The 25,740-nt window shown below is 48.1% G+C and overlaps 1 protein-coding gene across 1 annotated transcript; it reads left to right on the top strand.

Moving 5' to 3' along the window:
• Positions 1-7,142: 7,142 nt before the first annotated feature.
• On the top strand, positions 7,143-25,294 carry SLAMF8 (SLAM family member 8). The gene is made up of 4 exons (XM_028710759.2): positions 7,143-7,357; positions 11,552-11,884; positions 14,795-15,061; positions 24,539-25,294. The coding sequence occupies exons 1-4, from the start codon at positions 7,306-7,308 to the stop codon at positions 24,622-24,624; spliced, it is 738 nt and encodes a 245-aa protein (XP_028566592.2). The 5' UTR covers positions 7,143-7,305; the 3' UTR covers positions 24,625-25,294.
• The last annotated feature ends 446 nt before the right edge of the window (positions 25,295-25,740 follow it).

The following is a 25,740-nucleotide window of genomic DNA, read 5'->3' as shown; positions in this document are numbered from 1 at the left end:
ATTTAATTTTTGGATACTTGGTACGTGAGGATTTCAATAGTGTTTTTTGCTTTCAGCAACTCAGCAAAGAAATTGACCTTGTCTCTCAAGGCCACGGAGTTCACACCCGATATAGGCAGCAGTTCTTTATACTTCTTATCCAGATTTGCAAGGTGCTGGAATACCTCCTTACCTCCTCTGGGAGCCCCAAACCCGCCTGGATCAAGGTCAGAAGGATCTTTTTTATTGTGGCCTCTTTCCTGTCAGCATCCGTCTAGCGCAGCTTATTCAGAAGGCTGGTGGCTCCAACATGCTAGAAAAGTCACTCCCAGGAGGAGGACAGGGAAGCCCGTCTCCTCCTTACAAAAAATCCAAAGGAGTGACCATCATAGAATAATTGTAGATTTGGAAGGGATGCCAAAGCTCATCTTGTCCAACCCACTGCAAAGCAGGAAACAAGGAGAAGAGAATTTTATTGCCAGCCCATTGACCAGCAACACAACCTTCAGTGCAGACGGCTCCTCTTCCGGGTTCCTGCTGGCCAGAATGTTTTTCCATAATGCTCCATCCCACTCCCTGGCCTTCATGTGTTCTCTTTCCCCCACCCCCAGGAAGTCAGTACAGGTTCTGTGTCCATTGAGTATTCTCCATTCTCACTGAGCTGTTTTGAGGTTCTCCCTCATCCCCCCCCCAAGATATTTGTGTTATTTCTGCTTGTCAGCCCCTTGTTGGGTGCCAGTCGTGCAGTTCTGGCACCAGAACGGATTCCTCGGGGTCCCTTCCCGCTCTACAGTTCCATGCTGCTACTCAGTAACAAGTTTGCTATTGGTGTTTTGCAGGGAGGGTGAGAGGCATGGAGAAAAGGAGGCCCCGTAATGTCGTCCCCTCCACTCTCTCTTGGTGCATCAGAAGTCAAAGAAGCATGTTGCTCCGTTGGCAAAGCAGCAGAATGGCACAAAAGAGTGAGACACTTTCTGTGGGAAATTGCAGTCAAACATAGCCATGCGTGAGAGCTAGTTAGTGCATGAAGGGGTTAAGACCAGAGAGTTCTGTTCCAAGGCCCAGCTGGGTCATGCCCCCCTTTACCTCTCTTCCTCCCTCCTCCCACTCTCTCTGACCAAGGAGGACGTGTCTAAGCTTTGCTCCCAAGTTTAGAGCCCATGTTTAGAACTATATTCTGTATTTCCTGCCCAAGAGGATTCTGTCAGCGTTCTCCTTGCAGCTGCATGGAACAACACATGTCTCAGACCTTTGAATCTGTTAATAAAGTGTTTTAAACTTACGTAGAGTGGTGTGGTCTGTCCTTTGCCAAAGGGGGTCGACAGAAGGGAGTGTTGTAAACAGGATAAGAAAGCTCTAATAGCCTAGATTCCTAATGCTATACAGTCGTACCTCGTTCCAGAAGTCCGTTTGACTTCCAAAATGTTTGGAAACCAATGCACGGCTTCTGATTGGCTGCAGGAGCTTCGGCTTCCAAAAATCGCTGGGAAAACAGAACACTCACTTTCAGGTTTTGATTATTCGGGAGCTGAGACGTATGAGTTCCAAGGCGTTCGGCAACCAAGGTACGACTGTACTGCTGCTTGACTCTGTGAGGCTAAACTCTGCTGCTGCTGTGCACGTTTAAGCTTGATTCTTTTCTTACCCACCTCACGCTTGTGGGTCGCACAGATTCATATATTTAATTTCCCTCCCACCCTTTCAAAGTCTCCCAAGAGGACCTGCAGGTTCTGCCTGGCCACTGGGATGGGTTTGCTGTGCTTTTTTAGGAGGCGTGGGATGCATCTGGCTGTATGTTCCCCCAAAACAGGATCAACTGTTAACGGAGAAATCTGAGGGCCCCCTTGGACAAAAAAACGAGGAGACCAGCCAGGAATACCAGAGCAAAACAGCAGCCAGTCGGCTTGGTCTTGATTGAAGACTGTCGCGACAGGACTCCCACCTGCCACCAGGTGGAACAAGATGGAAGCCCCCAACAAAAGAGAACCCAAACTTTTATTAGCTGCTGATCCCCATGTCACACACACCCCAAACTACGTCATGGTTACATCATGAAAGGGGAGGTATGGCGGCCGTAATCTGAGCATCCTGGACCCTGCCCCATGGTCCCCCTTGCCCTCCACCAAACACCCATCAAGTGTAAGACTAGATATATTTACATTTCCCTGTTTCTCAGCCAAGTTCATCCCACCCTTTTGTCTTCATCTGGGTTTGTTATTTCTGGAACGGCTACCTGTCTGGCACTCAGGTATCAGGAGGCCAGGGATTATCACTCAGGTAGAGGGGCTGCTGAGGAGCTGAGCTCACAGGTCTATAGGAATTTCTGAAGTTTTCCCAGTGAGCCAGTACAGAGATACATTTATCATTTGGTATTGTGCAGCAAAGGCCCTTTGAATAGATAGGAAGAAACTGTGATGAAGTGTTTTGTGGGGACAAGTCACAAAAGTGATGGTGCTGGTTTTGGTAGTGGGCGGCATGTGCATGATATTCGCTGGAGGGGCAACCCTCCCCCAACCTATACATAAATTCCTGCAACACAGCCATGGCTTATTGATCACATTTCTATACCCTCCTTATCTTCTTAGGAGCTCCAGGTGGTTTTCATGGTTCTCCCCATTTCATCCAAAAACCGTGAGAGGTAGGCTAGGCTGAGAGATGGCGACTGGCCTCAATGACCACCCAGCGAGCTTCATGGCTGAGTGGGGATTCGAACCCAGATCTCCCAGGTCCTAGTCCAACACTCATGACGCCACACTGGCTCTGCATAGTGATGCTGTCAGCCACCAAATTTGATGGTTTCCAGAGTCTACAAGCTGACCTTTGGGCTACACATTCGGCAGGATACATTTTTTTAAAGCATTCATTGATTGCTTTTTATTTCTTCCGGCTCTCCCCCTGCCCCTCACTTTGCATATTATCTCTCCAGATGAAGAGCTCTGGAAAACACAAGCTTGCTGCCATTTTGCAACCTTTTGCTTGGTCTCAAATTAATAGACCCACTCTCAGATTCTGCTTGCAGTCTTTGCATTGGAGGGATCTGATTGGGGATTGTGAGAACAGGAGAGCCTGGCCTGATCCAGCCACAGGGCTCTCCGTACATTCTTCGTTCCAAACTGGGTTCCAAAGAGTTTCTTTTTTCTCCGTAGCTGAGGATTCCTTGTCATGCCTCGCTCCCGGAGGAAGAGCCGTCTTCAGAGGCCATCAGATTTTTTTATTTTTGCAAACAGGCCTCTTACCTTTTCTCCGCGCTTTCCAGGCAAAGGTCTGGGTTTCCCACTTCCGTCTCCAAGGCTGCCTTCCCTTTTTCTTCTCTTGCTTTCCCCAAGAAAAGGCTGGATCAGAACGAACGACCGTCCTCAGGAACCACAACGGCCTTTGCAGAGTCTTCCTCAAGGCATTCTCCGCATGGTGGAGAAGGCTAAACTGGTGACCAGTTTAGGCCTCGAAAGAGCGAAAAGAGCCCTAAATCAAATGCAGGGTATTATTTTTTGGTATTTGATAAATGAATCACATTTTGCACGTATCTCTTGAGGCGACCGACAATCCCCTCATACCAACAGCCTCCCTTCCCAGGAGGGGAGGGAGTCCTGCTCTTGTGCTCGAATCCTGCCTGCACCTGAGTGGCTGCTGTGGGAACTCGCTGGGCTATTGGCCTGATCCATTATGTTCTCATGGAGCCTCCAGGTCCAGTGGCAGTCTACCTAGATTCCTATTGTGATAGGAATTTTGAGGTCTTAGATATATGTTAAATGTTCATAAATGTACCAACTAAGCACGTACATAGATCAGCACAGGAAGACCAACCTGAAGCCATTTTTGATTCCCAAACTGACCAAATGTTTTCTCTGCAAGGTCAAAGGAAAATGGAAAAGCCTCCCCATTGTCTTTTCCTTCACAAATCCCGTCTTAAGGGTGTGTCTGTGTATGAATAGGGTGAGCCTGTGACCTGGCTCGGGAACTAAGTATTTATCATTACAAAAGACTGGCCAGGCTCCCCAGGGTATCCAATCAAGTGAGCATTAACAGGTAACCTGGCAGACAGGAGGTTAAACAAAGCACTCAGATTTCTGCTGTAGACCGCCCTTTCTGTGATGTAGGTGTGATGTATCTGGGGTGGTGGTCTTGAGCTACACCCCTTCTGTGATGTATGTATGATGTATGGAGGGGTGGTCTTGGACTCCAGGGAGGGAATTTAAAATGTCTATATAAGGGCAGGCACACCATTGTTTGGGGTTCCTCCTCCCTCCTGCGTGTGGTGAGTGAGGACCCTGTTGCAACAGATCAATAAAGATCAGGCTTACGAGCTGCTTTGCTTCTCAATATTCTCTGCTTGGCCTCTGTTATTTTCTCCTACCAATAGGAAACCTACGTAAGGACTATATATGGACTCTTGGGTACCCCATAAGGGGGAAAAGGGCAGATTTTTCTTTACAACACTAGGTTCTTAGGGGCATTTGGCCACTGTGAGGACAGGAAGCTGGTCTAGATGGGCCCCCTTTGGTCTGGTCCAGCAACAGCTGGGCTCTCCTTCTTCCTTAGAAAAATAATCACAAGCCACTTACCGGTATTTTAAAAACCCAAGAGCCTGACGACAGTTGCACCGGAAGAGCAGCAATGTCATCTTTTTCTCCTGTATCAGCCAAGCGAAGGCATGATGTCAGTTCCAGGGAACTGTCTAGAAATTGCTGCTTATTGCTGATCCTGAAAGTGATTCTGGCCCTCATAACATTTGCCGCCCGCACCCAGTTCCTTTTTGACTCCTTTTCCTGCTGACCCTAAAAAAAAGCCCCGATTCTGGATCCCGTGATTCTCCCCTCTGGCAGTTCCTCTTTTTCTGCTGATTGGGGTGAAAAGGGGGAATTGAAAGATTTGGGCTTCCTTGAGCCTGCGTCCCAAGCCAGTGCCGAACCAGAGAAGCGAAGAGGCCAGGCAGGGTTCAATGCGGATGCAGCCGAGGGGCAAGGCTGGGAGGAGCGAATCTCCTGCCTCGTGGAGGTCCCTGGTTCAAGCCCTGGGGTCTCCAGGCAGGGCTGGGAATGGGTCTAAAAACCCGGACAACTGCTGCCCGTCCATGTAGACAGGACTCAGCTGGGGGCACCAATTGGGCGACTGAGCGGAAGGCGGTTTAACTGGGTTCCCGTTGAAATCACTCAGAACCTGAGGAGTCACTTAGGATACTTCGAAGGGATTCTATAGATGTTGTTTTCCAACGTATTATTAAAGATTTCTTGGTTTACAAAAGCAAGTGCAATGTCTCTTTTTTCGAGTTACATTTTCTACAGATCAGTTTCATTTGTTGAGACGTTAGTGTTACCATAGGAAGAGAGGGGGAAAGAGGTGGAAGGGGGAATGGGGAGTGGGGTGGGGTCGGGTGGCAATGTTTCTACCTTAATGTGTGGGGGGGTTGTGTCAGCGCCACTTGTGCGTGTTCCCTTTACTATCCCTTGTGTTCCTTTGGTGGTGAGAGAGGTTGGGGTTGGCCTAGGCCAGGCATGGGCAAACTCAGCCCTCCAGATGTTTTGGGACTACAACTCCCATCATCCCTGACCCCTGGTCCTGTTAGCTAGGGATGATGGGAGTTGTAGTTCCAAAACATCTGGAGGGCTGAGTTTGCCTATGCCTGCCCTAGGGTGTGGTTGTTTCTTTGTGGTTGGCTGTGGTGGTCTTTGTTTTCATGTGTGAGTGGGGTGGGTGTTTTGGATCAGGTTAGCCATATTCATTTGTATGCTATTGGTGGGTTCTTGCCGTTGTCTTGTTGGGCTGTGTGTGTGATTAAGGGGAGCCATACCGGGGTGAAGGCATCTTCTTCCATTTGTCCCCCTTTCAGTTTCAGTTTGTTGGTTAGTTTTTCTAGTCGGGCTGTTCCCCGTACTATTTGGTACCATTGGTCCATGCTTACTCCTGATAGGTCTCTCCAGTGTGATTCTATAGATATTTGAACCAGCGCATTATAGACTTTACTCCAGACTCGAGTGGAATTGACTCATTAGTTATATGTAATAAACAGAAACATAATGTTGCCTGGCACCCCAGTCTCGGAGCAAAGCGAGATTTCAAGCACTTGCACAGAGTTTGGTTTCATTGGAATGAAGCACCGCAGATATTGTGGCGTCTTTGTGATAGATGGTCTGTTTACACATATACAGTACAGTCATACCTTGGGTTACAGACGCTTCAAGTTGCACGGAATGGGTTACTTCCGGGGTTTGGAGCTCGCGCATGTGCAGAAACTAAATCGCACTTTGCACATGCGCAGGAGCACTGAATCACAACCCGCACGTGCGTAGATGCCACGCTGCGGGTTGCGAACATGCCTCCCGCACACATCGTGTTTGCAACCCAAGTGCCCACTGTATATAACCTGCCCTTATGATGGAGGGGCTCACAGTGAAAGACCTTTTCTTAGTTCCTTCCCTTCAGAGTATCAGAATTCGCTTCAAAAAGTCAATTTGACAGCAGTAAAATCATTTTTATTTTATCATGACAAAATAATGGTACAGACAAGGTAAAATTCATTGCCTGCCTGCCCTCTCTGGGCTTGCCACCCCTTTTTATATCCCCTGTGACGGTCTATCATCTGATTTACAAGAAAACGTGATTTACGGGAAATGGTATAGAATTTAGCTTTCGTTTCTCCGTATTTGGAATTCCTTGTTTCACGTATGTCCAGTCCCTCCCTCTGGGGTTACAATAACATCCATTCAACCTATTCAACCTTGCTCTTTATCTTTTACTCACCCAAGCCAAACATTCCTGAGATAGGCCTATTTTCACTGTAACATCTCAGCAAGGAAAAGCCTTGTTCTTCTGGCTGGTGAAAAACCTTCAAAATCTCCCCCCTTTGGGATAACATATGAGAGAGGAGAAAATGCCTTAAACAGTTTTCTTTTGGGGGGGGGGGGTTCATATAGAGAACAATATTCTAATGGCCCCTTCAACAGCATTAACCCCCCCCCCCCAAGAAGGCCTTTTTTCTCCCACCATCCTAGTGGATCCCAAAGCTTGCACACCCAGTCCTCCTTCCTCAAGCAGAAGTGGCAAGGACGTTCCGTGTGTGTGTGTGTGTGTGTGTGTGTGTGTGTGTGTTTCCTAAACCCAGAGGGAGGTCTCTGGCTACTGTGTCCATGGGGCCTGGTCACATGACCCCAAGGTCCACCCTGGGTGTCATCCGATGGCCAAGCCTACAAGAAGGGCGGGCAGGAGGAAGCCTCTCCCCATCCTTGGCCAAGTTGCAGAAAAGGGAAGGAGAAGCGGGTGTCCCTGGCTGAGCTGTCCAGGCTCCTCACACGTTTTCCTTGGGGCTGATCTCTCCACCGTGACACCAACATGGATCCAGCTGTTGCATTCCTCCTCCTCGTCTTCACCTTCCAAGCTACAAGTGAGTAAAATCCAGGTGACGCTCTGTTAAACTCCCTCTCTGTGTGTGTGTTCCATAATGCAATGCCCTTGCCTCTTCTTGCACGAGCAAGCAATGTGTGTGGAGGTATAGGGCTCCCTGCTTATACCACATTTATCCCCAGTTGCAAACACAGATGTTAGACAATATCCAGTCTTTATTGCGGAAATTTTCCAGGTTGTTTTCAGAGAGGTTATTTGACAATGAGCTTCAGGCAGATTTGCTTACAGGGTGTTTATCCGTCTTCCCAATGGGCATTTGTTCATTCCACAACCAGGAAAAAGGCAATTTCCTTTTAAAGGTGTATTTGCTGGCTGAGGGTGAACTATGATATCCCATTTGTATCTCACCTTTTCTCCAAAGAGCTCAAAGTGCCCAAAAAACAAAAAACCCCAACCCCTTCTGACGAGCACTGAACAAAAAGGACGAAATTGTGGCTGGTTAACTGCAAACACGGAATCATGGGCGGGACATTTTCTCAGAAGCGTTGAAAATAAATGTCTGGTTATTATGGGGTGCTGAAGGCACAATGAGTTGTTGGCTTTTGGTTTTGGTTTTTAAGCACACGTTCTGTAGACTCATAGAACTGTAGAGATGGACGAGACCCAACGGGCCACCCAGTCCGACCCCTGCAATGCAAAAATCACAGAATCCGTGCCTAGAGGTGGAATTAGGTGGGCTTGTGAGTCCAGAAGGGGCCGGGGTCCCTTTGTCACTGCAAATCACCCTGCTATGCAAACAGGCCCAGAGAATTGTTGTAGCAGCAGACTAGAAAGGGGAGATTTTGGGGGCGGGAGGAGAACCAGGATTGCTGGTTCCCCAATGTCTCATCTCTCGCCTTTGCCTGTAGCCTGATGGAAAAGCTGCAAATTGGGGTTCTGGCCTCACGATGCTCCTGCCCACTTCATTATCGTGATGATGATGATGATGATATATTATTTATACCCCGCCCATCTGGCTGGGTTTCCCCAGCCACTCTGGGCAGCTTCCAACAGAATATTAAAATACAATAGGCTATTAAACATTAAAAGCTTCCCTAAACAGGGCTGCCTTCAGATGTCTTCTAAAAGTCTGGTAGTTGTTTTTCTCTTTGACATCTGACAGGAGGGCGTTCCAAGGGCGGGTGCCACTACCGAGAAGGCCCTCTGCCTGGTTCCCTGTAACCTCACTTCTCGCAATGAGGGAACCACCAGAAGGCCCTCGGATCTGGACCTCAGTGTCTGGGCAGAACAATGGGGGTGGAGACGCTCCTTCAGGTATACTGGGCTGAGGCCTTTTAGGGCTTTCAAGGTCAGCACCAACACTTTGAATTGTGCTTCTGGCGGTTCCCTGGCTGCAAGAAGCCAAGTTACAGGGAACCAGGCAGAGGGCCTCCTTGATGGTGGCGCCTGTCCTGTGGAAAGCCCTAAAAATAAATTATTATTATTATTATTATTATTATTATTATTATTATTATTATTATTGGTTCTGAGTGGCATTTGGCCACTGCAAAGCAAGAAGGCTGCACTGGCTGCGACCCTTCTTAGGTCCTGGTGGAACCTCCAGGTCCAGAGGCAGTCTATCAAGATTTCTAGGTCTTAAGGGCTTTTGCATGGCCACCGTGAGAACAGGAGGCTTGCTTTGATGGGCTCCCTTGGGCCTGATCCAGCTTCTGGGCTCTGGGTTCAACCTGGATTCTGAGGAGATGTTCCTCATGGTTGTTTTTAGGAGTAAGAGGAACTGATCTGGAAAGATTTGGCAATGGGGTTTGGGTGTGTGCCTGTAAAACAAGCAAGGTCATCCCCATTAATTGCTCAAGAAATATTGTGTCAGCTAGTGGCATTTTGAGAGGGAGACAACAACACAAAGCATCCTCTGTGGGTGTCAGACAGATGTGAACGGCTAAGGGAGCTGGGCATGTTTAGCCTGGAGAAGAGGAGGTTAAGGGGTGATATGATAGCCATCTTCAAATATATAAAAGGATGTCACATAGAGGAGGGAGAAAGGCTGTTTTCTGCTGCTCCAGAGAAGCGGACACGGAGCAATGGATCCAAACTACAAGAGAGAAGATTCCACCTAAACATTAGGAAGAACTTCCTGACAGTAAGAGCTGTTCGACAGTGGAATTTGCTGCCAAGGAGTGTGGTGGAGTCTCCTTCTTTGGAGGTCTTTAAGCAGAGGCTTGACAACCATATGTCAGGAGTGCTCTGATGGTGTTTCCTGCTTGGCAGGGGGTTGGACTCGATGGCCCTTGTGGTCTCTTCCAACTCTAGGATTCTATGAACAGAACATCCCAGCGTCAGCGGCACCAGGACCTGCTAGTCCCACCTCTTGTCCCCACAGCGGCCAGAGGGCTCTAAGAACCTAGGACCAGTGCTTTTTCTGGGGGTACCCAGGGGTACACATACCCCTAAACATTTTGTGAATCTTTGTGCTTTTGTCCATTTATTGTATTTATTTTTCCTGACTTCAACTTTAAAAGGGTGATTTTCTTGAATCAAAATGAGAGCACCCCTAAACATTTTTTTAGGGCAGGGGAAGCACTGCCTAGGACTCTAGAGAGCCTGCTTCTGGGCCTGGGGCCAGAAGAGGTTGGCTTCTGGATCAGGCCAAAGGGGGCACATCTGGTTCTCACAGTGTCCAGCCAGAAGCCCAAAACTGGGAAGCCCAGAAGTGTAACTGCAGCAACCCCCTTGCAATTCCCAGCAGATGATTTTCCCAGGTATACTGCCTCCAACAGGGGAGGGAGGAGACTAGAAGCCATTGATGCTCTCTGTTGGCATGCAACCAAGGAAAGGGGGGCAATTGGCAGGGCCCCAGCTGGCTCCAGACGATCTCCACTCCTTGGTGCAGCATCAGTGACCTGAGCTTCAGAAGCTGGGGCAGGCTACTCAGCAGAGTAAACATTACACAACAGAAGTGGCAGAAGTTGTGTGAGCATATTTGCAAACAGTTTATTCAGCATGCAGCAGGACAAAAGGAAAACACGTCCAATCTCCTTGGTGTACAAGCAAGACAGCAAAAGCAAAAGCTATACACATACAGAAGTACCCAGCAAGCTGTGCTGGAGTGTAAACAGACATGTGACATGCAACAATTCCACACGTCTATTCTGAAGGTGGAATGGAATATCCTCACACTATCCTTCATTTATGAGAGCCCTGCCTGTGTGCAGGATTGCAGGTTAAAGGTATAGGGACCTCTGACCATTAGGTCCAGTCGTGGCCGACTCTGGGGTTGCGGCGCTCATCTCGCTTTATTGGCCGAGGAAGCCGGCGTACAGCTTCCGGGTCATGTGGCCAGCAGGACTAAGCCTGGCGAACCAGAGCAGCACACGGAAACGCCGTTTACCTTCCCGCCAGAGCGGTACCTATTTATCTATTTGCACTTTGACCTGCTTTCGAACTGCTAGGTTGGCAGGAGCAGGGACCGAGCAACAGGATCTCACCCCGTTGCGGGGATTCAAACCGCTGATCTTCTGATCGGCAAGTCCCAGGCTCTGTGGTTTAACCCACAGCGCCACCCGTGTCCCATGTTCCCCGGACTCTCGCCTGGCGCCCTCCAGAACTTGGCGTCCTGGTGTCCCGCACCACTAGCCTCAATGGGTAAGATGGGCCCGTCTTCAAATATCTCAAGGGCTGCCCCACGGAAATCAGAGTGGGCTTGTTCTCTCCAGAAGGCAGGACCCAAACCAAGAGATTCAAATAGCAAGGCAGGAGACTCCAATTAAGCATTAGGAAGAATTTTCTGAGGGCAGGAGCTGTCCAACAGTGGAACAAAGTCCCTCATTGGGCTCTCCTTCCTTGGAGGTTTCTAAGCAGAGGGTGGACAGCCGTCTGTCATCACATGGATGCTTTAGTTGTGATTTTTGCATTGCTGGGATTTGGACCAGAAGACCCTCATAGCCCCTAGGATTCAACCATTCTATGAAAGGGATGTGAGGAGATGGGGGACTTGGCTGTGCCCCCTAGGTTCCCCCCCTAACTCCTCCCCATTTTGAAATGGCTTATGAGCTCATGTGCCTCCTCCCTCAGTTGCTTTGCAAGCCTATCTAACGTCCGACCCCCACTGCCCCCCCCCAAAACCCAGGTTGCTGAAACACTCTGGTCAATGTCTCAACCTGGTTCCTGTTGATGGCGCGTGAATCTCATCCTCTCCAAATTCACTTTCTTCCCTCTTCTCTCTCTCCTCTCCAAGGCGCAGACAGTCCTGCAGCGACCCACGCTGAATTAGGCCCCAAAGATGTGGGGCACTCGGTCAGTCTTCCTGTTGTGATTCCAAAAGGGACCATTTTCTCGGGTCTCATATTGAGGTCTGTCGGCCCACCCAGCAAGGCCGTCGCTATGTGGGAGCAAGGGAAGCCCGTCACGGTCCTAGACCCGAGGTATTCTGAAAGGGTGTCTTTCCGGGAGGAGGAACCTGCCTTCCAAATCCACAACCTCACCTTGGAAGACGGAGGAGGCTATGACATTTCGACGCTCACCCAGGAAGGCTCCAAGACGCTGAACCGCTACACGCTCTTCGTCTTCCGTAAGTAACTTCTAAGAACTGCAAATCCAAGCACCTCCCATGCACATTTGAAGGCCCCCCCCCAAGAATCCTGGGAAACACAGTTCCCCACCCAGAGAGCTACAGCTCCTAGCACATTGAATGAACTACGGTTCCCAGGATTCTTGGAGCGGGAAGTTATGCACTTTGAACGAGCTAGAGACGTATTTATTTATTTCATTATTTCATATGTACACCACTTGATTATTTTTAAAAAAGACAAGGAAATCAAGGAAAAATCACAGCAATACTTTAAAACATACAAAAGTTAAAATACTAAAGCGGATAGGTTCATAAATGTACGGTAGGGCTGTGGCCTTAATTCAAGGCAGAGAATTTGAACTTAATAGTAAAAGGGCACAGGCTGCTATCAGCTCAACGAAGAATGCCTGACTGGCATGTTCTCTCCCTCCTGGTCCTTCGTTCGGGAGCTTCAAAAGCTTTCTTCAGCCCGAACATCACAGCGACCGATGCCAACAGACACCGGCACACTCAGGGATCCGCAGAGTTTGTGCATTTCACGTGACAGACCTCAGCAACTCAGCATTTTGGCTAATCTACTTTATTTGCATCTAAACACACACAGAGCACTGCAACATGGCTCCCTCTCTCTCTAGCATCACACAGCAAAGAGAGAAAGAACAAAGGACAACAGTCCCACTTCACGGAACACAGTCACACAAACATCCCGTCTTCGTCACTTCCCACTCGGTGGAGTCAAAACACATACCGTCATGTGATGGACAACAATCCCATGACTGCAATCACAGAGCAGAAATTCTAACACCCCTGCAGGGCAGGCTCTCCATCGGGGGGCCGTCTGGCAAGGATGCCTTAGCAGCGATCGCTGCACTGCAGGAAGTTAGACTACATGACCCTTGGTAACTCTACTATTCTGTGACTAATCAAAGCCGTGTCTGGTAGCTACTAAGTTCAGGAGTTTTCCAAGAAATTGTCAGTTCCTCAACTGAGAAGTTACAGCAAACTCGAGAAGGGAAGAAAGTTGGGTGGCTGCTTTTAGTTTTAAATGTTGCAACAGCAGCTAAAATTATCCTTCTTCAGCACATCTTATTTGCTAGATACAACCCTCAAACTCTGAAGCAAAGTGAGGGCAGGCACCCATTTGCTTGCTTTGCAAGAACGTATGTAACCCTGGCAAAAAAGGGGTTTAAAATGTCCTGGTTGTCAGGCTGCAGTTCAGTGGTAGAGCAGGCACTTCACGTCCAGACGGCCCCAGGTTCCCTCCTCCATGGCATCTTGGGGGAAAAGACTCCTGCCTGAAATGTTGAAAAGTGGCGAGTGGCCACTCTCAGCGAGGTGTCTTCACCCTTTCCAGAGCCAGGACTTGTGAGAATGCTGTGGATAGCAGGAGAGGATATATTGGTTCTATATTATCCTTCCTCACTCACGCTAGTGAGTCAGTAGCAGAGTACATTCCCCACTATATAGCAGGGAGATTCATTTGGTAGATTCATTTGAATCTCTCTTGTTCCTGGTAAATTCCTGGTATTTTGTTTTTCCTGATAAATTCCACTTTCCCCTTTTAAAAGAATAAAGACACAACAGCCTTCCCTTAAAAGTAACAAGGTTTACTTACATTCGGTTCACGGTATGATCCTGAAGGCAGGCTTTAGCTTGTAGTTACAGATACAGAGAAAGGTGTGGGTTCATCCCCTTGTGAGGAATGAGCCCATGCGCGGCTGGCTGAGAGCCAGCAGACAGCAAAAGCATCCAGAGAAGGAGAAGGGTCTCAAGAGAGCAGATGGCTGTGGGACCGGTCCTTTTATGGGGTCTGCCAGGGTCCCGCCCATCTACCTGTTCACACGCAGAGGGAGGATGCTCCAGAGCAGGTGTCACAGGAAGTTATACTGGCTAGAGAAACATCCACTCTGGGCAAACAGGAAATATTGAACTTGACTGCTACGGTGATGTTACATCCCACAGGACCCCCTTTCCAGCTAACTTGCACCTGGGGACCCATTTCCTTAAGCCTTTTACCAGACCTTGTAGGACTCATGCAACACCTTGGCGGCTAATATACACACAATAATTACCAAAATGATTACACATTCTTTATCAATCTTCTGAGAAAAATACAAGACCTTATGCAAAGCCACAGAGACTTGCGAACTACCCAACCTAAGATGAACTTATAATGTCTGATTTCAATAGATTTTTCAAGTGCTTAGCTCAGTCTTTTGTTTTCTTTATCTTCACAATACCCAGAGATACCAGTGAAGTTGTAGATAGATGTTAATGAAGTTGCAGACATTAACACCCATCTACAACTTCACTAGCATCTCTCGGTATTGTGAACAACACCGAACGTACCTTTTCTTGGTATCTTCATGAACTTACCGAAAAAGATAAAGAAAACAAAAGACTAAGCTAAGCACTTGAAAAATCTATTGAAATCAGACATTATAAGTTCATCTTAGGTTTGCAAGTCTCTGTGGCTTTGCATAAGGTCTTATATTTTTCTCAGAAGATTGATAAAGAATGCATAATCATTTTGGTAATTATTGTGTGTATATTAGCCGCCAACGTATTGCACGAGTCGTACTACTCCTATCAGCAGCACAGGTGGCATTTTTCTAGCGTTATTGTTTTTGCCAAACCTTGGCAGAGCCCACGCTGGATCCGGCCACAACCTGTCTCTGAGTCCGCCACCTTCCCGGGGAGTCTGTTCCACAGTCAAGCTGCTCTTCGCACCAGGAACTTCCTAATGTTTAGTCTGGATCTCCTTTCTTGAGATTTGAATCTGTTGGTTCGGGCCCTGCCCTCTGGGGCGGCAGGTTGCAAGGTGGCTGCACCTTCTGGGAGTGGAAGATGGCTGCGATTTCTTGACCCTGTCCCTCCTCTTGCTCACCCCTTCCCTCCCTACCGTTTCAGACATCAACATCACGGGAGAAAGGCTGCCCAACAGCTCCTGCAACCTCAATTTGCTGTGTGAGGCTGGAGCTGGAGCCAAAGTTCGGGTGACTTACTCCTGGAAGAATACAATAACGGGGGACACAGCTTCTGACAATGCCAGGCTGCACCTCACCTTGAACGCCAAGAACAAAGATGACTCTTACACCTGCTCCGCGCAGGCCTTGGGGACTCAGAAAGCTTGGGAGGTCTTCCCCTATGCTTCGTGCCCTCAATCTGCAGCTGCAGGTGAGTAATATTTCGATTTATTTCCCGCCCGTTGCCATCACGTCCTGCAGTGGTTCAGAAGACCAAAGGCGGGCACCGTAGCCTGTGATCGGTCAGTCCGTTTTATTGTTGTTTAGTTGTTTAGTCGTGTCCACCTCTTTGTGACCCCCTGGACCAGAGCACGCCAGGCCCTCCTGTCTTCCACTGCCTCCCTCAGGCTGGTAGCTTCCAGAACACTGTCCCACCATCTCGTCCTCCCTCGTCCCCTTCTCCTTGTGCCCTCCATCTTTCCCAACATCGGGGTCTCTTCCAGGGAGTCTTCTCTTCTCCTGAGGTGGCCAAAGTCTTGGAGCCTCAGCTTCAGGATCTGTCCTTCCAGTGAGCACTCAGGGCTGATTTCCTTCAGAATGGAGAGGTTGGATCTTCTTGCAGTCCATGGGACTCTCAAGAGTCTCCTCCAGCACCAGAATTCAAAAGCATCCATTCTTCGGCGATCAGCCTTCTTGATGGTCCAGCTCTCACTTCCATACATCAATCAGTTTTATTGCACATAGCCAAAGGTTGCCGCAATGTACACAGGATCATTCAACAATTAAAAGAAACTATGCTGGATTAAAGGGACACGGGTGGCGCTGTGGGTAAAAGCCTCAGCGCCTAGGGCTTGCTGATCGAAAGGTCGGTGGTTCGAATCCCCGCGGCGGGGTGCGCTCCCGTTGTTCGGTCCCAGCGCCTGCCAACCTAGCAGTTCGAAAGCACCCCCGGGTGCAAGTAGATAAATAGGGACCGCTTACTAGCGGGAAGGTAAACGGCGTTCCGTGTGCGGCTCTGGCTCGCCAGATGCAGCTTGTCACGCTGGCCACGTGACCCGGAAGTGTCTTCGGACAGCGCTGGCTCCTGGCCTATAGAGTGAGATGAGCGCACAACCCTAGAGTCTGTCAAGACTGGCCCGTACGGGCAGGGGTACCTTTACCTTTACCTTTTATGCTGGATTAATACAAAAAACTTAAAACATTTATATTATCAAGACATTACCTACTCTAAACAGAGCTATAAAGGTAAAGGTACCCCTGCCCGTACGGGCCAGTCTTGACAGACTCTGGGGTTGCGCGCCCATCTCACTCTAGAGGCCGGGAGCCAGCGCTGTCCGCAGACACTTCTGGGTCACGTGGCCAGCGTGACATCGCTGCTCTGGCGAACCACCAGAGCAGCACACGGAAACGCCGTTTACCTTCCCGCTGTAAAGCGGTACCTATTTATCTACTTGCACTTAAGGGTGCTTTCGAACTGCTAGGTGGGCAGGAGCAGGGACCGAACAACAGGAGCTCACCCCGCCGTGGGGATTCGAACCGCCGACCATGCGATCGGCAAGTCCTAGGCGCTGAGGTTTTACCCACAGCGCCACCCGCTATAAAAGTACCTTAATATACAGGTTAAGACTTTAAACAATTAAAATTTATAGGCTAAAATCACCACATGGCCACTAATATATTAAAAAATAATGTTAATTAATACAATGTGCAATCATATTCGGAGTTTGGTGATAAAGATAAAATATAGCTAGATGTAGGTAGGGTCAAATATATTCATCTCCTTTACAGCTGGTGGCTATCTTGGCTATATAATTTGCTCTAGTTTTCCTAGCAGCAGATGCAAAGAGTGCTACACGCCAGGTCACATACTTATTTGTGTCTGCGAGGAGATATAAAAACACGTCAGAGGGGTTCTGGCCAGGGGACCTTGTCATTATAGGTGCTAATAATCGTTCTCTCGCTTCATTATACAAGGGGCAGCAAAAGATATAATGCATAAGGTCCTCTACTTCAGGACATCCCCTAATGCAAACACGTTCGTTTGTTGGTCTGCCTCTGTGTCTCCCATCTCTATAAGCAGAGTTTATTGTATTTAACAACAACAAACTTTATTACGGTCCAGAGACCAACAAAACATTACAAATCAATACAGAGTTCATACAGCCTACCTCCAGGTTAATCAAGCACTTTGTTTGGAATATAGGGCTCATTTGTTCTTGCAACCACCGATAAAAACTTTGCCACTGCCAACGTTCTAGCTTTTGTCTGGTCTTCCAGTAGGAACCTGACATAGTGAGCCTCTGACTTTCCCGGGAAAGGCACCAGCAAGGGTAGTATCAGTTCAGCCCTGGCCTGCTCATACTTCGCACAATGTAACAAAATATGATTTATGGAATCGATGTCTTGAGCACACGAGCAAAGTCTGTCCTGGTAGGGAACTCCTCTCAACCTACCATCCAGCACTGCAGAGGGGAAGACATTCAGTCTGGCTTTGGTGAAAAGCCTTCAATAGTTAGGTACTGTCAGGTTTTTGATGTAAGATGTTAACTTAAAGACATACCCATATTGAACTCCTACTGCCAGCGGACTACAGACTGCGTGTGACTGAGATCGCAAGTCACTGTGTGCATTGTCCCATAATCTTTGCTTTAAAACCTTTTGGGCGCCTTCATAGCCCAGGTAATACAGTTGGGGGGGGGGAGACAGACCAATAGAGGTGGCTTTTTTAGCCATGGTTTTCTGCCATTTGCTGACAAATTCCTCATTGGTCAAATGTTGGTACAGACCCTTCCCTAGATTAAACACTGAAATCCTGAGCCAATGTTTTAGGGCAGCCCACCACGCTCTAGCTGAAATTGGGCATTCACCAGCTTCTAACAGAAGTACGGAGTTGGGGACGCAGTTGGGTACCTGCAGCAGAGATCGTAAAAATTTTGCCTGAAAGCCATCTAGCTTTGGCAGGTCCCCATTATGCCAGACATTTGCTGCCTACAGGAGTTGGGAAACGGGCTTTGCATTGAAAACCCTTAAGGCTGCTGGAACATATTTGCCGCTCTTTGTGAAGAAGAATCTATGTATGGCTAGCTTTGTAATCTCCGCCTTTTGAAGGGAGGTTTGCCAATGGTGCTTCCAAGATCCTGTATGATGGAATGTGAGCCCTAGGTAACTGAAGTATTTTACCTGTTCAAGGTTATGGCCATCCAGTACCTATTTAGACCAGGAGAATCTTCTTTCGAAGACTAAAATTTTAGATTTTTCATAATTAATGGATAAACCATTTCTAAAACAGTAATCAGAAAATTTCCTCGTATTTAATCGTAAAAGCTTTCCCAAGTTGTACAAAAGTCAGTTAATTGAAATAAGGTGTATGTTCATGGGCCTCTCTAAGTCTGAAATATAATGGGGCGCATGTGGATGTGTACATAGAGTTTAGGTCGTTTTTAGTTGCCACTGCTCTTATGGTTCGTTAGACAATATTTTTCTGGGAATATAAGGGAGATTCTTTGATCTCGGTCACTGAGACGTCCTATTTGCCCATAAGTTGGGCAGCGTGATGTACCCAGTTTTTAAGGGGTAATCCATTCGAGACTGTAGCTTGTGATAGAAAGGACAGGAGGTCACCTCTGAAAGGATGTTGCAGAATTGGGGAAGGTTCAGATAAGGACAAGCGGAAGGGTCACGGGGATGGAGCATCTCCCCTGTGAGGAATGGTCGCAGCCTTTGGGGCTTTTTAGATTAGAAGAAAGGGGGGTGAATAAAACGAGGCACAGCCTTGAGAAAGTGGTAGAGAAAAGCTTTTATCCCTCTCTCATAGTTGATGGGCGTCTGATGAGGCTGGATGTTGGAAGATTTAGGACAGCACATTGTTAATGTCAGTTTGCATTTCTTAGTGCAAAAAGTGTTGATCTGACGTACTGATCTTTCGTGTTCTATTCTAATTCATTCTAGGGGGTTCTGGAAGCTTCTCTGTGTGAAAGAAGCAAGCAGAAGGTTCATGAGGTTTGGGTTATTCTTTCAGAGAAGCTGAGTACAGCTGGCTTAGACTGCTTCTATTATCTCTTTCTGTCAAGGTCATGCTGATTATAATAATAAGGGCAGAATCATAGAATCATAGAATCATAGAATCATAGAATCATAGAGTTGGAAGAGACCACAAGGGCCATCGAGTCCAACCCCCTGCCAAGCAGGAAACACCATCAGAGCACTCCTGACATATGGTTGTCAAGCCTCTGCTTAAAGACCTCCAAAGAAGGAGACTCCACCACACTCCTTGGCAGCAAATTCCACTGTCGAACAGCTCTTACTGTCAGGAAGTTCTTCCTAATGTTTAGGTGGAATCTTCTTTCTTGTAGTTTGGATCCATTGCTCCGTGTCCGCTTCTCTGGAGCAGCAGAAAACAGCCTTTCTCCCTCCTCTATGTGACATCCTTTTATATATTTGAACATGGCTATCATATCACCCCTTAACCTCCTCTTCTCCAGGCTAAACATGCCCAGCTCCCTTAGCCGTTCCTCATAAGGCATCGTTTCCAGGCCTTTGACCATTTTGGTTGCCCTCCTCTGGACACGTTCCAGTTTGTCAGTGTCCTTCTTGAACTGTGGTGCCCAGAACTGGACACAGTACTCCAGGTGAGGTCTGACCAGAGCAGAATACAGTGGCACTATTACTTCCCAGAAGGAGCCTGGGCTTCACTTTCTGTCTCTCTTTCCTTCTGGTCTGGTGTTCTGAATAAAGTATTAAGGTTTAGGCTTATTATAAGTTACTGTAAGTTTATGTTAAATCTGCTGCAACTGGATTTCTTATGGGCAGTGCCAATCCTGAATGTACAGTGGACACTCGGGTTGCGAACGTGATCTGTGCGGGATGCACGTTTGCAACCCACAGCATCCGCAACCCGCAGCGCCGCCATGCTTGGGTCGCGATTCAGCACATGCGCAAGCGCCGAAACCCAGAAGTAACCCGTTCTGGTACTTCTGGGTTTGGCACGGTGCGCAAACCAAAATCGCGCAACCCGAAGTGTCTGTAACCCGAGGTATGACTGTATTGCATTTGTGACCATTATGCTCATTTGCCTTCAGTAGCAGTAAAGCTCTGCTGGATGAAATATGAATTGCCTCTGGTCTATTTTGGGGAAATCCTGCAACGTGTTTGTTACGGAAAAATCTAGGTGCGAGGCTGCTCAGTCACCCAGCTAGTCGGGCAGAGCCCGCGGGTCCCTGCGGAAGAAAGGAAGGAGTCCAGCCAACCGGAGCAAATAGCTGTAGACCAAAGTTTATTGCGCAATAGGTTCAAAGAGGAAATTTGAACCCTGAGGATGGGGTGACAAAGACTTTTAAAACTTCCCCACCATATCCCAGAATACAGTTCGTACAGCATCATTGCTACATCACTGACATGTCACAAAAGGGGAGTGGTTAACCTTGGCAAACATGTCCAGACAAGTCCTTGGTACAAGATTAGCATAAGCAGACATGGCAGGGCAAGACTCAGGTATAAGATGAGCATAGACAAATATGTCTTAAGTACCCACCACCCAAAAGTACAATAGAACTTCCTTTGCATGTCTGGAGCCTGAGGCGAGTCAGGTGAGGAGATTTGGCTTCCCTTGGCAAACAATGAGCCCAGCAATTGTCACCTCTGAGAACTTCCTGGAGTCCCTTTTCAAGGGGAAAATAGCTTTGGAATGGGAGGAACTGGGAAAGGAGACGATTTTATATTATTTTTAAAGCTAGGTAACTTCTCTGAGCTGTCAAGTTGAAAGGATACATTCAGGCATAATATTTGTAACATTTAACTTTAAAGATGTGCCCCCCCTGTAATAGTAATAATAATAATAATAACAACAACAACAACAACAACAATATTTTTTTATTTATACCCCGCCCTCCCCAGCCAAGGCCAGGCTCAGGGCGGCTAACAAGCAATAATAAAAACAAGTTGAATGATTACAACTTAAAACAACATTAAAATACAACATTAAAATATTAAAATACCTCATTAAAATGCCTCATCGCAGGAGGAGAAGGAAAAGTGTAACAGTGTTTAAGTTGTTACTCTGCTAACTATGCATTGGAATCTGCTCTGGATCAATACCGAGTAGTATTTCAGTGACAGTTAAACAGTGGAACTCTCTGCCACAGGAGGCAGGAAGGCCCACCAACCTGTAAAGGAGGATTGGACAAATTCATGGAGGAGAGGGCTATCAGGGGAGGGGAGAGGGCTGCCAGCCACCATGAATCTGCTCTGCCTCCACCGTCGGAAGCAGTTGAACACCCGTTGCTGGAAACCACCGGAGGGGAGAGTTGCTCTGGCGCCCGGATCCTGCTTGTGGGTTCCTGCAGGATGCTGGGCTAGATGGGCCATTGGCCTGATCCGGATTCTTATGCGCCCCCCCTCTCTCTGATGGGCACCCCTTGACTCCCCCAGAATATTGTTGTGCTACAACTTCCATCATCCCTGTTAATGGAGAAATCTGAGGGCTCCCTTGGACAGAAAACAAGGACCCCAGCCAGGAATACCAGAGCAAAACAGCAGCCAGTTGGCTTGGCCTTTATTGAAGACTGTCAAGACAGGACTCCCAACTGCCACAAGGTGGAACAAGATGGAAGCCCCATACAAAAGAGAACCCAAACTTTTATTAGCTGCTAATCCCCATGTCACACACACCCCAAACTACATCACTCATACATCACGGTTACATCACGAAAGGGGAGGTCTGGTGGCAGTAATCTGAGCATCCTGGACCCTGCCCCATGGTTCCCCTTGCCCTCCACCAAACACCCAGTAAGTGGAACAAAAAATATATTTACATTTCCCTGTTTCCCAGCCAAGTTCATCACACTCTTTTGTCTTCATCTGGGTTTGTTATTTCTGGAATGGCTACCTGTCTGGCACTCAGGTATCAGGAGGCCAGGGATGATCCCTCAGGCAGAGGGGCTGCTGAGGAGCTGAGCTCACAGGTCTATAGGGATTTCTGGAGTTTTCCCAGTGTGCCAGTACAGAGACACATTGATCAGTGAATTCTTACATTTGGTATCGTGCAGCAGAGGCCCTTTGAATAGATAGGAAGAAACTGTGATGAAGTGTTGTGTGGGGACAAGTCACAAAAGTGATTGTGCTGATTGTGGTAGTGGGCTGCATGTACATGATATCTGCTGGAGGGGCAAACCCCCCCCCCCCCACTATACATAAATTCCTGCAACATCCCTCAGAGGTGAGGGTGGAAAAATTGGGGTCGCTTTGTGTTATAACTTGAAGCTGTTTAGCCCAGGAGCCGAGGTCTGGTGCAATTCAAGTTACAAATCACAGCCTGGACTGCACCTCCAGATGAGCTGATATGCTGACAAGCTAAAGAGAAATATTTTTGAGATTTCCACATCTCATCAAAATAATAATAACAACCCTATCCTGTTGGAGCATCTGGAATCCAAACTACGCAGCAAATATTTGAAATAATCAAGCTTGCCAAATGAACATTATTATTTCCCCTTTTTGGAGAATAGCGCATTTGTCAGCTGGGCTGAGACGATGGCGTCATTTCTGAAGTGCGCCGGAGCAAATGTTCCCTCTCCAGAACCCTTTTAGCCGTTCCCCTGCATTATTCATTGTAATTCATTATTTGGTATTCATCCATTCTTTTTGAAGTCATTTAAGTCATTATTTGCCTAACCCCTGGAACACGGGGAGGCTGTTGGAGAGAGAAAGCAAAAAGGTAATTATATCTGCCATGCCAAGCAAGCATGTATGTGGCGTCTGGGGGCTTCTGCGAGGTTTATTTTAATTTATTCATTTCATTTAGAACCAGCTCATTCTGAAAGCCATAGGTGGCCCCAACTCCCTGGGAAGGTATTTACGGGTTGGGATGTGGGTACCTGGATGAAGAGTCTTTTCTCACACGTCCTCTGAGCTGAATTCTCCGGGGGGGGGGGGGCTTTTCCTGATTGCCATCCCTCTCCCCTCTGAAGTTCAATGGGTGGGGAAATAATACTGAGGTGGTCCTTTTGGGGGTGTTGTGCTCCCCCATCTCACCCCCCCCAAATAATGTATAATAATAATTGATTACTTATACCCCCCCCCCATCTGTGGGTTTCCCCAGCCACTCTGGGCAGCTTCCAACAAAAGATTAAAAATACATCAAAACCTCCGTCATTAAAAACTTCCCTAAACAGGGCTGCCTTCAGATGTCTTCTAAACGTCAGATAGTTGCTTATGTCCTTGACATCTGGTGGGAGGGCATTCCACAGGGCGGGTGCCACCACCGAGAAGGCCCTCTGCCTGATTCCCTGTAACTTGGCTTCTCGTAGCAAGGGAACCGCCAGAAGGCTCTCAGTGCTGGACCTCAACATCCGGGCAGAACGATGGGGGTGGAGATGCTCCTTCAGGTATACTGGACTGAGGCCGTTTAGGATTTTAAAGGTCAGCACCAACACTTTGAATTGTGCTCAGAAACGTACTGGGAGCCAGTGTTTCAGGACTGGTGTTATATGGTCTCGGCTGCCGCTCCCAGTTCCCAGTCTAGCTGCCGCATTCTGGATTAATTGTAGTTTCCGGGTCACCTTGAAAGGTGCCCAACCCACTAAGGAGGATAATGACGCAATACAGTGGTACCTCGGGTTACAGATGCTTCAGGTTACAGACACTTCAGGTTACAGACTCTGCTAACCCAGAAATATTACCTCGGGTTAAGAACTTTGCTTCAGGGTGAGAACAGAAATCGTGTGGCGGCAGCAGGAGGCCCCATTAGCTAAAGTGGTACTTCAGGTTAAGAACGGACCTCCGGAATGAATTAAGTTCTTAACCCGAGGTACCACTGTACAAAACAGTGACCATTAATTGCACATTCCCCCCCCCAAAGCCAATTAATTCAGCCAAACGGATGAATCTGATCCAGTGAGATAGGTGTTTCCAAGTCTGATATTCCTTTGCGCCTCCACCTGCTCCTTCTGTTGTGGCTTCTCCATCTAGTCCAGCCTCCTCTTCTCACAGTGCTCAACCAGATGCCTGTGCGAAACCCACGAGCGGGATCTGAGTGCGAGAGCAACTCTCTCCCCTCCTGTGGTTCCCAGCCACTGCCACTCAGAAGCATCGCAGAGCCATCGTGGCTGGGAGCCCTCGAGAGCCCTCTCCTCCTCCCTGAGTTTGTCCCATCCTCTTTGAAATATACTTGGAATCAAGAGTGGATTTCATGCTCTTTATTCAGCTCATAGTGGTTAGGAGGAATGGAGGTTCCCCCAGAATGTCTGCTTTATATACATTATTTACACAGTGGGCCCCACGTGATTGGCAAATTCTGGGATTCTCCTGTAGGCCAATCAGGTTGCGGATTCACTTCCTCCGGGAGCTGGATTGGGTGGCTCCTGTGGACCAATCAGACTGCTGCATTCTGGATCCTATTGTTCTAGGACCAATCAGACTGCTGCATTCTGAATCCTATTGTTCTAGGACCAATCAGACTGCTGCATTCTGAATCCTATTGTTCTAGGACCAATCAGACTTCTGCATTCTGGATCCTATTTTTCTAGGACCAATCAGACTGCTGCATTCTGGATCCTATTGTTCTAGGACCAATCAGACTGCTGCCTTTTGGATCCTATTCAACTCAGTACATGACACTTTTAAAGCCATCCAGGTTGGTGGCCATCGCTGCCTCCATTTAATTGGGAACATCTCCCCCTTTTTGTCTTTGCAGGACTTTTCGCGTCCGGCCTGTTCTTCTTCCACGTTGCCAGAGCTGTTTTGGCACCTGCCCTCATCACCATCTTCATGCTCCTGTGAATAGCCAGTGGCTCTGCAGCTGCTTCCTGAGCGAAGTGTGGAAATCCAGCCGCCTCCTCTCATTTTCCAGTGCTCCCACTTCTCGTCCGCCCCTTGCTCTGGTTCCCCTTTGCAGTCAAACCTCGGTTGTCGAACGTAATCCGCTCCAGAAGGCCGTTCGACTTCCGACTGGGTGCAAGAAGTTCTTGCACTCAAGCGGAAGGTGCGTTGGACGTTCGGGTTCCGAAAAACGTTTGTAAACCAGAGCATTTACTTCCCGGTTTTTGGCGAAACGTTTGAAAACGGAGCCGTTTGAGAACCAAGGTTTGACTGTATCAGGAAATGAGAGAGAGAGAGAAGAAGAAGTCTGAATTAACATTTGCTAATTATGCCCCGTGATCCAGCTGGTTCCTCCCACCATTCCTCTGCACCCAACCAGTCCCTGGCAGGGAGACACACCTCAGGATCTGCTGAGATTCCTGCACTGAAGGGGGTTGGACTAGATGACCCCTGGGTTCCCTTCCAGCTCTGCAATTCTGTGATTCACGCATGCTTCGGTGTTCCCAGGCATCACGTTCCTATTTCCCAGTGCTGATCCTCTGAAACCACTGCCTCAATTTTGTCCCTAACCAAAGACCTCGGTATAAGGATGCTTCCTAGGTTCCTATTTAAATCATCCCTTTGTGGAGAACCATGAGGACTAGCGTCTTATTTTTAGAACAAAGGCTGTAGCTCAGCGGTACAAGAAGCTGAAGGCTCCATGTTTGACCCTCAACAGCATCTCTAGCTAGGGCTGGTCTGGAACCCCAGAAAGCCATTGCTGGTCAGGGTGGACCAACCTTCCCCAACCTGGTGCCCTCAAACTGGTGCTAAACTGCAGGCTGCTGGGATCCTTCCTCAGGGTTCGATCCCACGGCGGGCAGGGGGGCAAGGGTTGGCAGGCCTGGGCATCCTACGAGGACCCACATCCCCGCAGTTGGCATGGGTGGAAACAATCAGTCCATTCCACTCTTCTCAGTGTCTTCAGTCTTAAATTCAGTTCTCTGCTTTCCTTGCAGCAATTTGCCATTTTATTTCTTGAAAATCCTCATGGAAATTGGCCTGCCTTTCAATGTGAATTCCTCCTAACGGAGGCTG

This window comes from Podarcis muralis, chromosome 16, assembly GCF_964188315.1.
Source record: "Podarcis muralis chromosome 16, rPodMur119.hap1.1, whole genome shotgun sequence".
NCBI classification, from domain to species: Eukaryota; Metazoa; Chordata; class Lepidosauria; order Squamata; family Lacertidae; genus Podarcis; species Podarcis muralis.
This window is presented reverse-complemented; position numbering and strand designations above follow the sequence as displayed.

What these genes read in the sequence shown, in the direction of transcription:
- SLAMF8 (XM_028710759.2), top strand. Translation starts at nt 7,306, where the DNA reads ATGGATCCAGCTGTTGCATTCCTCCTCCTCGTCTTCACCTTCCAAGCT. An exon ending in CTTCACCTTCCAAGCTACAA is followed by an intron (nt 7,358 to 11,551) that starts GTGAGTAAAATC and finishes CTCCTCTCCAAG; the next exon opens with GCGCAGACAGTCCTGCAGCG. An exon ending in CTACACGCTCTTCGTCTTCC is followed by an intron (nt 11,885 to 14,794) that starts GTAAGTAACTTC and finishes CTACCGTTTCAG; the next exon opens with ACATCAACATCACGGGAGAA.